The sequence below is a fragment of the Chiroxiphia lanceolata genome, chromosome 4, assembly GCF_009829145.1.
Source record: "Chiroxiphia lanceolata isolate bChiLan1 chromosome 4, bChiLan1.pri, whole genome shotgun sequence".
NCBI lineage: Eukaryota > Metazoa > Chordata > Aves > Passeriformes > Pipridae > Chiroxiphia > Chiroxiphia lanceolata.
In genome coordinates this window covers 46,476,772-46,493,707 of record NC_045640.1, presented here as the reverse complement: position 1 = coordinate 46,493,707, position 16,936 = coordinate 46,476,772, and the positions used below count along the sequence as shown (strand labels likewise).

At 38.4% G+C, this 16,936-nt stretch overlaps 1 protein-coding gene across 2 annotated transcripts in view; it reads right to left on the bottom strand.

The window, feature by feature from the left end:
- The window catches only part of TNKS (tankyrase), a 136,800-nt gene that overhangs the window by 58,990 nt on the left and 60,874 nt on the right, over positions 1–16,936 (bottom strand). For both annotated transcript variants that reach the window (XM_032685098.1, XM_032685100.1), the window contains 2 exons: positions 5,209–5,245; positions 4,260–4,335 (listed from right to left, as the gene is read on the bottom strand). In XM_032685098.1, the coding sequence (XP_032540989.1) occupies positions 4,260–4,335; positions 5,209–5,245 (113 nt within the window). The remainder of the gene's footprint in view (positions 1–4,259; positions 4,336–5,208; positions 5,246–16,936) is intronic.

The following is a 16,936-nucleotide window of genomic DNA, read 5'->3' as shown; positions in this document are numbered from 1 at the left end:
TATCAGATATTTGCACTGCTTCACAAGATGAACCTTGAGAAGAGGACCAAACAAACTGGTTTTTTGAGTAACAACTGGAGCAGTTGGGTTCTCTTGCAAGAAGAAAAGATTTTATTCAACTGACACCTGAGTACTTTAGTGCCAGCATGATCTGAGCATGTGTAATGCAGTACAGGCGCAGTATATTATATACCAGCAAAAATCCAACTTCTAAACAAAAACCCAACCTCCTATTGCTAATAGCTACCATGTCAGCTGGTAGTTCACTTTGGAAAGCTATCAAGAGTAATGTGGGAAGACTTGTCTTATAGAAAAGGGTTCTCATCTGAATTGCTAAACCCAATGCTTCCTTATTAGCTCAGATGCTTCTGCATTTTTAAAATGGAGGCAACATCAATTTCTTCCTGAAACACCTTTCAAGTGTTCACAACAGCTTTCCAAAGGAAATGAGAGAGTTAAGAGCTTCTACTCAACCTGCAACCATGACATATTCGATTTTAAACCTGTCTCTTGCCTACTGAATTAGGTAAGCAGTGACTGTTGTAAAAAGTCAGAAATGCAGCTCCTACGACAAAATAATACAGCCTTAGTTTCCAGCAGTAGAAATAAACCTGGCGATTTAGAATAGTCAAAAAACAGGTTTTGAAAATTCACTCACAACTGAGTCTTGAAAAAGACATCCCCAGAGAAAAATATTTGAGGGAAAATAACAGGGGCTGTAAAGCCTATATACACCTTTACATAGATAGACACATAAATAGGTGCCTTGGCTTTTTAACACTATGAAATTCAGTACCATCATCTAACTTTAACACTATAGCTTGTCTTTGAAAAGTCACTACTTCTACAGATTATGTAAAAACCAAAAAGTCTAGCAGAGCTCACAGGTAGGACACAGTGAAATTTCCAACCCATCAGGAATACACAGGTGCCATGCATTTCGTATAAGTTCTGCTTTGACAGAGCAAATACTTTGCGAAGAAATGTGAACAAAAGTGATGTAACACACCAATTTTGCAATACACCACCACATCCTAACAATTCTGTGAGTTTTCAGTCTCCTGTTTAAAAAAAAAAAAATCAAAGCAAGACTGTCATGAAAAAATATAATAATATTTCAGCTCAAGCATTGCTTTTTAAAAAAGCAAATAGGACAATTTCAAAAGAATAGTTTTCGTGAAATTTTAGCTTTGTATAATACTCATTTGCACACACTGTACTATATAGCTCAGCACTTGTGCACTATTATTTGTGCCCTCATATATATTCAACAGGCATATAAGCCAGTTCTTACTCAAAAACTCAATCATTACCCAGCTCAATGAAATCACTGTTACTAAGATACTATTGTTGATTTTCCTCGGTCTTCAAAACAAACCCCCACAAATTACCTAGATCCTCGGTACTCAGGAATGCTTTAGCTGACAAATAAAATTGCTCTTTGTTTTGCACACACTCCTTCATTTTTCACTCCAGAAAATAATTGCAAAAGTAGAGATAGAGAATAAATTCCCTCTTCAGACAACAGCTCAGGAGGTTCAGTAACGTGAGCATTTCTACAACGCCCATAATCTATCTAAACAGTGACTTGGAGGGGAAGAAGGAAGTTCAGTTTTCATTCCTATTCATCTTTGACCTCTATGCTAAATAAACACATGGAGCAATGGTTATGAGCACCAGTTGTAACTCTTTTAGCAGCAAGGAACCCTGTCCAATAGGAATCAGACTCTAGCTGTCAATACTTTTAGAAAAGGCTACAAGCAGCACCTAGAATGCAGTAAGTCTTTTATTTCCATCCTGAGCTGGTTTCAAACCAGCAAGATACTGTCAGAATTTTCCACCTCTCTTACCTGTTCTATGAAGCAAAACCTCATAGCACATGTGATATTTGATAAATCCAGAACTCCAGATGTTAGTATACGTGGGACACAGAAAAAATCCCCAGGGGGTGGGGGAGGGAGGGGAAAAAAGGTAAACTACATACAATTGCAGCACCTAAAGTACGAAAAAAACCCCTACCACCACCTGCTAATACAGAAAAACTGTACTGGAACTCAACTTAATTTCTTCACCTGCAAAGCTAAATGTTTCACAACAGTGCTGGACATCTCAGAAAACCAAGGAATGCACAAACTGGAGAAGGAGTTTGTGGGTATAGCTGTGCTGCAGAGTAAGCATGATGCTGAGAATCTCAGGCCAATCCGCAGCGTCTGCACTTCCTCACCCTGACAGCTGCATTAATTCTGTGGCCCTACAGTGTCCTAAGTTTGAGGCTTGAATACTCAGAGGATCTTCAAAAAATAATTACAAAAAGCATCAAGGAATGCAAAAAGCTACTTCCAAAAAGGAAAATTCTCAGCTAGCATGAATCACTATAGGTCAACTAGAGGCAGTTACACCAGCAGAGACTTTCATTTACAAGAATGCTGTGCTGTAGGCTGAAAGGTTCCCTTAATTTGCAGCACAGCTTAAAATGATTAAACACTAAGTGATCTTGCACTAGCCCAGGACCTGAAAGCTTTGGTTTAGAAATTAAATACTTAACAGTTATATACCACATTTGCTACAGAGCGTTACTTCACCTTCCACAGCTTGTACACATATGGTGGGGGAAAAAATACATCTGGTGGATATAATTTTAAAAAAGCTAATTAATATCAATGGCAAGCCATCTTAAAAGGAGTTTCAATAACCAGTGCATTTAGCAACAACCAAACACAAAACCATATTTTCAGTGTCCATACTCATGAGCTTTAACTGCAATATGCTTTCTAAGCTTTGGGCATAAATTTTCAAACTAATTCAGAGGCTGCAATAATACATAAATATTTTCTGCTAGCTTAATATGAATTTTAAAAGCTTCATTTTTTAATAATTTTTAATTTAAAATGAGAAATATTCAAGAAAACATCTGCAAGGGCTTATTCCTCACACTATTGACAGAAGTCATAACTCTGCATTTGGCCTTAGATCAATAGTGACAGAGACTCAATTACTCAGTAACGCACTGCTGTATTCCACCACATTTAATTATAACACAGTGCACTATTAACACCTCAATACACTCTTATTTGAATGTCAAAGTCTTTGAAAAAAGAAATTGAACAAATGTGGGCAACATGTTTAATCTTATAACTGTTTTATCAGTTCCAATACTGCTAAACTAAATAAAGCCCTTGTTCATTTGCCCGTCCTCAAATCATAAAATTAATTGTTTTCAAAACCTGAAAGATATATAAACTTTTAATGAGTGATAAGTGTAAACAAGCAAAAAAATGGCTGGGTTTTCTGTCACACAGTATGCATCCTAGGCATTACAACTGAGAAAACATTTTAATATGTGAAAAAAACCCAGGAATTTCTGTACAGTGGAGCTGTATTTTTTATATTCAGCAACAATGTACTTTTTAATCAAAAGGAAGCATAAACTGGCCTATCTTCATCGATTTCAGTGGAACTTACCTGTTCCACAACTCCAGAATGGGCAGAGGTTTATACTATGCTCGAACATGCTTCACCAAAATAAAGAAAACTATAAAAGAAAACACTCCTATGCTTTTCTCTCCAAAAGTGAGAGGTATTGTTACATGTGAGAGACTTTTTTAACAGATGACTATTAGGAACATTCTGGTACACAGTAAAAAAAAAAAATAAAAAATAAAAATAACCAACATTTGTAAATCCAACAGTCTAGACAGACTATCATCTTGATGTCTAAAACATCAAAAATCATAGGATCTGCTTCTCACTCCGTATGTTCTTCCCTCCTCCAGTTTCAGCCTAATCCTTAATTTAACTCATTCAAACATCCCTGCCAGAGAAAGTCAAAACAATACCGTCAAATTTAAGAAAATGCAGAAGGTGTTAAGCATAGCAATATAGTGCTAGTCTATGTGGCAGGGCATTAGGAGCAAAGCCGAATATCAACCACCTCACTCAGTGTTCAAATACAAGCAATAACTTTCCTTCCTTAGTTATTTTATTCGTCTGAAACAGTATATTTTTGTTTTCTTAGAAAAGGTCTTAAAGTTTCATTTTACATGTACACCAGGGTTTGACATTTAAAAGACACACACAGAATCCATGTCTGCTGACTGTCACAACTGCCAGTGTCAAGTATAACAGCATTTAATTTTACGGTGAAAAGGTATTGCAGGTTTTTCCCTCATACACTCTCTTGGTTTATACACCTATGCTTACCAATATGCTTATATTGGTTTTTCTTGAACAACTGAAACACGAAGCAGGCATTAACTTACCTTACGCCCATCACTTGCATGGCAGTTCACATTTAAAGGAGTCAGTAAAGCCATCAGTTTCTCTTCATTACCACTCCTGTAAACGGAGAAGAGAAGATTGTGGAAAAGGGGGGAAAAAGGGACAGAGCTCTTTGATATCCTGATCTTTAGCAAGTATTTTGCAAAGTATAATATACTGAAATTTGTACTCTGCCAGGGAGAATGTCAGATGGCTAAAGAATCTTCTGAACATTTCAAAACCAAGGGTAAATACTGAAAAGAATGCTAAATTTGCAATTAAATGTATTACAAAAGATCATGCACAAACACCTCAATTTTTCTCCTTAGCCTCATTTTATATTTCCTTTATCTAATTTTACAGATCCTCTGAAAGCCATTTGCTGAAATAAATGTTCTGGATTTAACATATTTTCATAGCATATGGCCCATAACATTTGAAACAACTACATACCAATACCCAGAAATTTTTCAGAAGGGTTAACAGTCTATATAAAATGGTCCTGTGCAGTCAGAAGGAAAGATGAAAAGCACGTTTGTAATATATGACTGAACTTTACACCTTTTGTATAGGCTTCCATATGCTCTGTTCTGATAAAGCTTATTTTCAAAATACATCCTACGGCAGCAGTAAAAACCAAAAGAAAATAAATATTCCAATATTTAAATTGCCCCTAAAAAGAACAGTCACAAAACGATAAAGAGGATTTAAGCAGCTTAAAGCAAAAACTCAATATTAACCTTCTAACCACCATAGTGGGGGATTTCAATTACATAAACAGGCTTTTATATTTGTACCAGACTGTAAAGTCTGAAGAGATTTATGCTAATGAAGTGGCTTGCTTGCATCATTTCATGGAAAGGCAATGACAAAACATTACTATTTTAAAAATCCCTTTTCCTCGCCTGTTTCCACCCCCAAAATATGCTTTATATTCTAAGCAGCACTCACCTAGCAGCTTCCAGGAGTTCGTCCTTCTTGTATTCACCTAAATGATTGCAAAATATCATGCTGTTAGCATTTGGCAGAAGACAGATTAAGAAATGCAGTAGGAAGCAAATACAGAATTAAAACAGAGAAGAGGAGAAAAAAGCCCACACCCCGCTGGGTGATGGAGCTGTGACGTTAGCCAGCTTGTGGAGGCAGCATCACCAGTACCTTGGAGACGGGCAGCAAATTGACGCATCTTCTTGTCCAATCCTCAGATGGAAAGGCTTTCTTCGGACAACCAATGACTGCGAAATCTTGTGTCCAGAAACACAGTCCCGCTGATAACAGCATGTCAGCTGAAGACAATGTCCCCACCCCCTGCCCTATTCAGTATGTCACATTATACTTGGGAAGCATAATAAATTCCAAGACAAAGCAAGGCAGTGCGGCTTTTGAAAAGGTACAAATTACTGATCACCAAAAGCTCTCACCTGCCTATTTGAATGGTAATATCAGACTTTACCAAGTTCTTTAGAAGAGCAGGGATTACTAAAAAAAATAAACCTGCACAGATATTATATCATCAGCCACTCTCCACATTTGAAAATACAAAAATTACATTTGAAATAAAAGCACAGACAAAAGAGGATGAACTCTCCAACAGATTTTGTTTTGAGACCGAGATTAGAGATAACCAACAGTAATGTTAAAGCAACATTTACATTTGAAATTCTGAGTAAAAATAAACAACTCACAGGGGTTGTTGCATCACAGGCTTAAAACTGCATTAATATATTAAAAAGAGCATGGGACTAAATAACCTATAGAAGTAAAACTATTCTACAAAGCTGAATCATGAGGATATTGTGCAATAAAAATGGAAGGGAATTTCAATGCTGAAACTAGCTTTTTAGAAGCTTTATAAAGTCACAGAGCAAAGGGTATATCCTAGAGGTATATCTAGGGTATATCCTAAAGTCAAAAGGCACAGGGCTTGAAAAACATACTGCATTACCATCTGCCAGAGAATTAAAGCCTCTAACCACAACACTATTAAAAAAACAGGAAGAAGAAGCTATCATGCAAGAAATAAAAACCTTTGTGCTGCCTCCTATGTGTAATTGTAATAAGTCTCCAGTGAAACTCATTACAGGTGAGGAAAGCCACTCTGCCATGGAAAATGCCAGATAAGACTGCAGGTAAGCTGGAAGGTTCGTCTGAAAACAACATCCCTCAACAAAGAACATCTCTAGGCTGCAGAAGGAGGGTGAGTCCTCATCCATCGAAAAGAGCTTGGTACTCCCCTCATCACAGCTCCTCCAGTTAACAGCAGAGGGTGACATGAACCACAAAACCAGCCCTCTCCTTGAGCAGCCCCGTTTATTTCAGCATCCTGCCTTCACCCAAGGGTAAGGAGGAAGAGGGTGAGTACACATAGCCATGTACTTCTGCCCCATTCCCTTGGATGTAGCTAGGGAATTTTCAAAGGCAGTATCTGCATCTCATCACACTGGTGATTCCTCCTTTAACAAGTGTGTTTAATTGCTTTCTGAAACATGTTCAGCTTTGGGAATTCACAACAACCTGAAGCAAGGAGTTCCACCATGCAACTGCCTCTCACATAATGGGTCTCTTAACAGAGCCGTTCTATGTTGCTGTACCCCAGTGATGGAGTAGGTAAGTTCAAAGCAAACGTGAAATGGCATTTCAAATACAGGCCATGAAGGTTAATTTAGCTTTTGAAAGAATTCCTATGTCTGTCGTAAGAAAAAATTTCCTCAAAAAACAAGTAAAATGACAGAAATATGACTGCCTTTGACTTGCCACCACTCTCCAACTTCATCAGGAAGGGGTCCTGACCACCACAGGCAAAAGCCTTTTCTAAGCTATGATACATATTCCTCTTTTTTTATTTTAATGAAGATAAAATACTGTGCACAGTTGTGAGTGTTTCAAATCAATGGAAAAACTCTGGCTAGCATGTGAGGAGGAAAAAAAGACCCTTTATTACTACTGCATTACTTGTGCAACAATCTCAAACATCTGGATTTCCTGCAGTGGACTTATTGGCCTGCATTATATCAACACTTTAGGGATCTAACCAGATTACAAGACCTGTTTGCACATTCTGGTTTGAATACTATTAGGTTAGACAAGTATAATAACATTTTTCCTTCACGCTCAGTAAGATGGAATTTTAAAACACAAAAGCTCTTTCCTCAACTGCTTTGATTAGCAGAAGCATTACTGACCAACAGAAATGGAAGACTGTGGCTCTTGACTTAGAAACGTCCCAATGTGTGTCTAATTAAGTCAGTTACTTTCACTAAGCAGTACTTTTTTTTTTTGCAAATCAACACCTAAAATTATATAAGCACTTATAGCACACCATCAGCCAAGTGCACTCCAAGGGGCTCTGTGAGATAAAGAGGAGCTCCTTGAGCACTTGAGCTGTCAGCTGGTGGGATACCACAGAGCCCAGAGAGGTCTGGCTGATGGTGTTTGGGAGAAGCGGGTGGCACTGCCCACAGGACCAATTGCTGCTGGCACAGGCTGAGCTCCCACCAGAGGGCTCTGCCAACACAGCCAACGCCGCTTGGCTACGAAGCTTATCAAAGGCCATCCTGCAGCAATTGGCCACAGTTACCTAATAAAATATTCATTTGCAAAGCATTTTAAATCATGTGTGCTTGGGCAGAGATGAATTTCAAGTTCTGAGCTGAAGTACAGGAATACAGACCATCAACCTCACATAATACTTCTGTTCAAAGAACGTCAAACTGACTTAAACTAAGCTCATAACACAATTTAAAGAGCTCCTTTGGGCAGGTTAGGATTTATAGTACGTAAAAGGGCATCTGCAAAATAAAGTGCAGGTAACAGCCTGAATTACTCTTCCGAGCCTGTAGCAGTTGCTAGATTTTAGAGAAAAACATCCTTCCAATTAGAGTGTCAATACAGAGGATTTTTGGCAGTAATATTTTAGATAGCACAAAGCTTGTCTGCCAGAGGTGTGAAAGTTAATGTTAGACCTTGCCACGGAAGACCAACACTGAAACACAAGGTTGCAAACAGTTTTCATCTTAATTGCTATCCTGCCCTTGTACCATATATTAGCTCAATCTGTCCTTGTTCAACCTGTCCTTTCTGTGTTTTTATGGCAAGCTCAATCAACACACAGCCACACCACCAGACGCATCCTGCTACATTAGGGTAGGTGAGAATTTGCCTCCTTTCTCTGTACAAGAGAGACCAGAGTGACAGCCCAGAAAGGTTGCCTCTTATTGGCCTAGCAGCCCACAAGGACAGCACTGGACTAGCTCATCTTTGCATGCTGGGTAGCGCAGAGACAGTTGGCCTGGGAATTTTTGAAGGCAAAGACAGGGTGTAAAATGGAGAGCAGAGAACACTATACCAAAGCAGTGTCCCTGTTCCCATCTTGTCAGACAAAAGCTGGTAGGTAAGCAGAACCTGCTCAGTGTCTGGTGCTCATGGCGCGCAATCAAGTTCATTGCTTACAGCTTGCTCAGTATCCTTTAAACCATGAAGTTCTCTACTTGGTCCCAGCTCCAGATCACCAGTGCTGCTCCATTTACGTTGGAATTAGAAGGTCACCACTGGTAACCACAGATAATCAGTGTTTCAAATCACAGCTACCACCGGGCAATTAACTAGCCCTATCTCTGTTCCCCTCCCAGGAGAAAACCAGTTATTTCCAAGACCTCTGATCAGCTGCTGCTACTGAGCCACTGCTGTACCTGGCCCTAGATGCATTTTGCAGTAGCTGATTAGCAGCAAATGCTTATTAACTATCAGACATCAGTGGCTGCTTGCACCTGGTGGTTGAGCAGATCAGTAGCTGGAAGCTCAGTTGAGATCTCAGTGGAAGACAGGAGACCTTGCCTCGCACCGAGACAACCTGCTGGTCAGCAGCCACTTTGAAGCCATTCGCAGCAGATGAAAGGCACTGAAAAAGAGCGGAGTGCTGAGGCAAACGCAGACATGTGCAGGAACACTGTATTTGGGAGAATGAGAGACAGGCGTGCACCAACAGTGACAGCCTGAAATCTTTACAGGCTCCTAATGTAATCCTTTCATTTGTGCTTTCCAGCTTAATGATAAAAGCTGCAGCCAGAAAAGCACCACCAGCCTGTTGCAGACAGTCTTCATGAGCCCTCCTCTACCATTATCCTGTTTTTCCTCATTCCCATCTTCGGGATGCCATCTTCTTATTTTTCTGAGTATGGATGCCACATAATTATATGGTGTTACACTGGGTCACACTAAAGGGCAGCATCAATCAATTTCATTATTTGAGAGTTGCAAGGAATAATCAGTCAACCCTCTTCTAGCTTTAATTCACTAGCAAACTTTAATTCTAAGCTTATTCAATGAGTCTGTGAAATATGATCATCATATACAGATGTGTTAAAGACAGAAAAAGAAATCCCAAATTCTGGGAAAAAGATAACATAATGAATCAATCTGTACAGACAAATAACCCTGTTTCACTCTCTCCCAAAATCCTGAAATTTCTTTAGAATACTGCAAGTTGAAAAGTGTATCTGAATGCATGGCATAAACAAACAGTGCTTTTTCCATGCATCTACATTCAAAACCAAGATTAATTCCTCTCCTGTCTCTCTGTAAACATCAGCTAATACAGAAACCAGCCAGAGCCAAAATGTCAACCTGGACAAACCAGGTTTTGCTTTACCATAAGTTTTCCATAAAAATTAATGTCACACAAATTAAACAAAGCCATTATTATCCAACATAATGGCAGAAAATAATGGGAACAAAAAGGATTAACATATTCTCAATCAAACTGAAAAACTAAAGAGGCTTTTCCATATGAAGTTGCACATCATATGAAATCACAGTTATAAATTTAAATCCCCAGACTACTGATAAACATTGAAAATTTTTACACTAGGTGATGGTACCCTGCTTCTGAGTTATGTGTCAAAAGGACATGAGCCTGATGAATGTGCAATCATGGCCAGAGGCTGAGGAGGAAAAATTAATGAATATCACAGAATCATAGAATGTTTGAGGAACTCTTGTTCTTGGCAGCTGCAGGTCCTGAGGTCTAGCAGCATTGGAAGTCAGGGGTGAAATCTTGCTCCATTAGAAAACATGGCAGCTCTATATTTGACCTCAACTGTGTGCAGACCACAGCTTGTTATTGGCTGCCTCCCCTGAAAACCTGAATTACCACTTTTGAAAATATACATCCCACATGAAGACTGACAAGATCTTTGTGAACAGTCCAGCAGATTCTTTTTTCCCCCCAAATAAGTATTCACAATTATCCAGCAACACAGAGGACATGCACTCTCCATCAGAGCAGTAGAGACAGCAGGTATCACAATCTCTCCCTTTTCCTCATTGAAAAGTGTTTCTGGTACCTTTATAACAATGTACTCTGCTAGCACAGGAATGCATGGGGCTGCTGGGAAAACAGCAACAGAGTCCTGATGCAGCTGCAGGGGTTGAGAACATGTTTCTCCATCAGATTTGTTACTTAATCCAGCTCAGCCTGTGGCCGCCCAAATGGGACCCTCAGAATGAAGAGCCTGAACAAGATGGTGCTGTGACAGGGAAATGGAAACTTTGCATTTGAGCTGCCATTGCTACAAAGAAAGCAACCTATGGACCAGAATCCAAACAGAGTTTAGCAAAGAAAGAAACTCCATAGAAATAAATTAAAATATACCTTTTCCCTGATACTCTAGGACTTCAAAGACTTATCAGTGAGCAATGAGCACACTTCCACATATGCCATCCTTTTTAATCCACTCGGATCTTTGGAGTAATATTGAAATATTTAAACAAACATTCAAGTTATACTCAGAGCATGAGGCTTTCAGTGCTTATGAGAGACTACTAGGGTTGTTGGGGGGGTGGGTAAGTTTTTTGGTTTGTTTTTTTTCCTGTTGTTGTTCTTTTTTAACAAACTCAAATTTTATTTTCAATATGGTTGCTTTTGGAAGAGTCCAATCATACCATTAAAATACTAATCAATTCCTTCTTCCCCATATAACTTTTTATTATATGTAAAGCAGCGGCTGGGACTAAAATATGGAGTTAAATCAAAGCAAGAAAGTATTTTTATTTTTACCATCCGAATAGCACAAGGTTGTGGGAATAACTGTCTAACAAAAAAAAATTTGGGAAATCATTTATAAGTACCACAAGAAACACACGAGAAGAAAGAGAAAACCCCAGTAATTTCAGGGTTTATTAGTAATTATATTTCCTTACTTCCCACTTGTTTAGGGTTAATTTCTTTATGTCTCTTGCAGTTCTCCACTCAGCTGTCTCTCACAAGTAAATGAGCTAATTTTATAAGCTGTCTAATAGGCTCAACCAGGAACACAGCAAGGCCCTAATTTTAAGCTCTTGTCACAGATGAGAAAGACCAAAGCAACTCTAGTATATGCAAGTGACAGAAAAGCAACTCAGGAGATAATGCCTTCAAGAACAAGTTCGAGAAAAAGAGGAATGTTACTCAGGAAGAAAGTTTTGGTGCTTTGTCTTTGCCACTTCTGTAAGATGAGTCAGGCACTGTGGATTCACATTAGCCATTTGTAACTGAAACTTAAAAACGACAAATGACTCAGCTAATGGTGAAGTACTTTTAGGGATATGTTTTAAAGGGGGGTGGAAATTAAAGAAATAAGCAAACATCATTTGGTTTTGACCGCAACTCTACCAAACCACTGAACTAGCAGCATCCCGCCTGGAACAACTTTCAGTTAAGTGGACAGAGCTTGAATGCAGACCATTCCTGATCTATTCTAGACAAAAAAGCTGGATCTCTTCTAAGGCCTGTCAGAAAGCAGCGTATGAGAAAATCTGCAGCTTTGTATAGTGCAGATTGGCAAAACCTCTGCTAGGGTCTTAAGTGATGGAAGAGATTTTTGTCTATTAAGTGATCAATTCAAAGCACATCTATTACCTAAGCATATACAAGATATAGCATTTAAACGCTGTCTTCATATCTAAGTATAAATTACACACATTGCACATTATGGGGTTTGGTCACTAAGAAGGATTAGGTAGAGTATCAAAATGGGTCTTCAGTGTTCGTGCAGTTAGAGCACCATTAATTTTACATTTGGCACATAACATAATTCTGTTTCTCAGAAGGTTATTTTCAGTGATGCTGACCTGTTCATTAAAATGATGCTACCAGATTTCCTTCACCATATTGTAGCAGAAAGATGAAAAAGTCCCTTTGTTACACTATTTCAAGTTTCTTAACTCTTAAATCATAAGATACAAAGATGAAGTTACGTTAATCACAACAGCCGGAGGAATTTTCCTAAATGGACAGGGAAAGGACACAACACATGCACTTCAAGACAATAACAACAGTGACAACAATAATAATAGGAACAAACCCCAAGCCAATAACAACCCAACAAAGCAACTAAAAAACCTACAACCACCCATCATGTGCTAATCCATATAAATCATTTTACTTTCAACAACGCTACCATACCCTACAATATAATTTCTTCTGAAATAATAAATCTGACAAAACTGTTAGAATTCGTTCTCTTTAATGTACCTGCACAAGTAGTTTTCTTTTTCATATTAGTGCATGCTGCTCATGTAAACACCATGCACACATCCATTTTTTATTCACAGTGTGAAAAACTACTTATTTTCAACACAACTGTACTATTTCAGAATGCTGTAGTTACCTTGAAGACACACCAGAACTCTCATCTGTCATGTCTTCAGACTGAAACTGGAAAAGTTAAAAAGACTACAGAATATCAAGGAACTGTGAAGAAAATCCAAACCTTCAGCAATTCCAAACAAACTTGTGTGAGGGAAAAATTGATGGGGTTGAGGCTCATCTTTTCATTAAAGTTCAATATTCATGAGATCTCTTGTGAAATTACATATGGAAAAAGAAACCTGATTGGTTTTTTTCCCAGAGCCTCCCCCATTACCTTTCATGCCTACTGCAAAGGCAACATTCCCATGCCTCTCCACTTCATCCCTTGCATTAATTCCAGCTACCATCCACTGTAATTCCCTCTACTTCAGCCATACTCAATATTAATAACTGTTTCATTTTTTCAGATACTACTTTTTTCTCAATTCTGTAATACATCTGCATATGCATTTTCTCTCCAGGATTTCTAGGAAAACTTTACAGAGAAAGACAAAGGACTGAGAAACTCTCTTTGTGCAAGATTTGACTAGAGGTGGACAGACAGCCAAGCTGCTTTCATATTAGTGCATCCTTTTCAAAAACCATCTTCCTCCCCTTTCTTTCCCAATAATATTCACAAACGAGTAAATTATTTGATCCCCCAGAATCGTCTCTAAAGAGAAACCACAGAAATACCTGTTTATAACTGACAAAAAGCACGGAAGAAAACTAGAAAGAAAAAATTAAAAGATAACCCTCAGGAAATCTATATTGTATAAAGGCAAGCTCTGAAGTTATGCTTCATCATCTAATCTTTCTCTGAAAAGAACTCCAGAGTGAATATGGGCAGACTAAATTTTGCAATTTCTCCAGTTTTCTCATTGCAGATAAAACATACTAGCAAGCTGGGGACACTGTGTCTGAAAATCTATAGCTGGATTTAAAACCAAAGCATTTATTTTAACCAAAAAATCTATATTCTCTTAGCTACAGCAAACATGACAGATTTTGTACTAACAAATTGCACAGATTTAAAGAAGTGGGTTTTTTGAATGTTTGCTAGACAATGAATAGGAGACATAAAATGTATATATATGCCAAAATATTTTTTTACTGAACAGTACAATCCCTCCTCTGTACATCTGAAGCTGCCCCATGTATCTAAACTTACTCTGCAAGCATGAGAAAACACAGGCTGCCACCTCATAAAAAATGCACGTGTGTTGCCATGCTTGCCCTGCAGCACAAACCCTGGAAGGAACTCAATTCCAGTTAAATCACTTCACTGCCTCCTAGACAAAAAACACAAAATGCTTCCCTTGCCTGCTGAGCCCTGGAGTAGTGAGCAGAAGGGAGAACTCCTTTGTAACTGGAGGAAACAGAGCAAACCTGTCCAACACACAGCAGTGAAACTATCTAGCTGTATTTTGGAAGTTAGCAAAAACAATTATCACAACATTATCTTATTACTAAGAGCAGAGATATCATTAAAGGGGAAAAACAAACACACAAACAACATCAAAAAGAGTCAACGTGTATTTATACAACACTTAAGCAAAGCACAGCAAGTAAATCCTTACTAAAAGAATAACAAAACAGAGGTAATAGATTTTGTTATAATGAACAGATCTGTCATGCCAAACAGGAAACTAATCTGTCAACAGTTCAGTTTAAACAGTTTGAAAAATATGCAATTCTCCAGAACAAAAAGAAGGTAGCAAATAACCCAACTGCTTTTCCACTTATATTAAGGCCATGTACCTCAAATAATTTTGCCTTGATGCTACAGGCAAATTTTCCACCCTTATGGGTTTTTATTTGCCAGTTGAGGGTCAAAGACATTTGGAAAATATGGGAAAGTTCGGTACAAATCTGGGGGAGAGAGGAAACAGCAGCATGACTGGAAATGGGATATGTAGATTGATATGAAAGACTCATTCTAGTACTCCAGAATAAAGAGCAGCTGTTTGAACATCCTTCCCCTCCCTTATCCTTCTCATCAGATCATACGATATAGAGAATATATACTTAGAAGCAATGGTTCCATTTGTTTTGTCTCATTTTTACAAGTTATCTTTTAACACCTTCTCTGAACACATCTGCACGAGCAGTGATCAGTCACAGGAACTAAACCTTCACCTGATCTGAGCCATGGTGTGGGCTCTCCATATTCACTCAGGCAAAGAGCCACTCTGCACCCTAATGTGACTAGAAGTGTGTTATAAGAGGAAAGAAAGCTGGAATTTATAGAAAATGTTAGGAAACTAAATCTGCAAACTGTTGTCCTCACTAAAAACTATCTACTAAAACACTAGCTGGGGAGGGAATTAATTTATTATTTACATTCAAGTATTTTTTTGTACTCCTGTTGGAATAACATACCACAAGATAGAAATACAGCAATAACAATATCTACTGTCAATATGCAGGAGATCTCTCTGAGAAGCGTTAAATTATTTACCAACAATAAAAGAATAATTAAATACTACATATAACTCAAATTTTGTAAATATTTTCAGTTTCTTGTGTCAACCTTATTGTTTTAAATGCTTTATTAGTTAAATTCCTGATAGAACAGACTATTTCAGTTGGAAGGGACCTACAAGGATCATCCAGCCCAACTGTATGACCACTTCAGGGCTGACCGAAAGCTAAAGCATGGTGTTAAGAGCATTGTCCAAATGCCTCTTAACCACTGATAGGCTTGGGGCATTAACCATCTCTCAAGGAAGCCTGTTCCCATGTTTGACCCCCCTCTCAGTGAAGAAATGCTTCCTAACATCCAGTCTGAACCTCCCCTGGCACAGCTTTGAACCATTCCTATACGTCCTGTTGTAGGATCCTAGGGAGAAGAGCTCAGCACCTCCCTCTCCATTTCCCCTCCTCGTGAAACTGCAGAGAGCAATAAGGTCACCATTAGCCTCCTTTAACCCAAATTTCTTAGCTGCTTCTCAGAGGTAACAGGTTTACACATATGATTTCTTAAAAAAAAATAACTTGTTGGCCTAAATGCCAATATGGTTCACTACAAAGACTGGAAACGGAATAGCACCAAGGGAAAAAAGAAGTTTACTGAAGGAAAGAGATACTAAGTTGTCAATTAAAGAGCTTTGGTTCACCAGATGTTGTCATTATAAGAAGAGCATTCCTTCTTCAATTTTTCATTTATGCACAGCAAGTTTCATCACATGCAGTACAGGGCTGCCTGTTCAAGAGCTAACTTATGAAAGGTGACTGTATGGAAAGCAGTCACCACTTAACATCCAGCTGGACACTGTTGATACACCACACACACGTTACTGGTATTGCACTGGAAAACTAAGTACAAGGACTTCACTGTCACAGGTATACCCACAAATAAAGCACTTTCCAAAACAGATGCTCCCTCTGTTGCAGGTCAGAAAGGAAATACATAAACTGCATGTACCCTCAGCATGACAGCTCTGCAAGTTTCTGTGTAAACCTGCAATAAAAGCTAGTTTGTGTTCTGCATGAAGTAGGAAAAAATACTTTTTTCTATTTTCACCTACTTCCAGAAAGCTCACTGGATTTAAAGACTCTGCTTACCTCAAATAATTAAAAATATAATTGGACAGAAAGTATTCCTACATTCCTCATACATCACAACAATTAATGACCTTAAATATACTCAAGAAAATGTGTTTAGGTGATGTTCTATTTAGGTAATGGAACTAGCAGCAGTTCCTAACCCAGACTATTTTTCTAATGTCTTTATTTCAAAGTTATTCTAAGATAATGTTCATTGTTAACTTTCAAAAAAGTGGTATTTTTAATCTCCATTTGACCTAAAATGAAAGAAGACCATGCAATAGTTAATGCAGGCTCTCTCTACTGTGCCCTAGGAGTGCTAGTTTGGCATGAGCTAACCCAGTATTACCACTCCTTCCAGAGAGCACATACCATCAAGGAGAAATCATACTGTACCTTCCCCTCTACCAGTTTAGGATTCCCACGTATCTGTTTCTATAAAAGTTCACTGATTGATGCAGGAAATGCTGAGATTATTACTGAAAGAGCTTGCTCCCTGATGCTGACTCTCCTTTTGCCATCCTT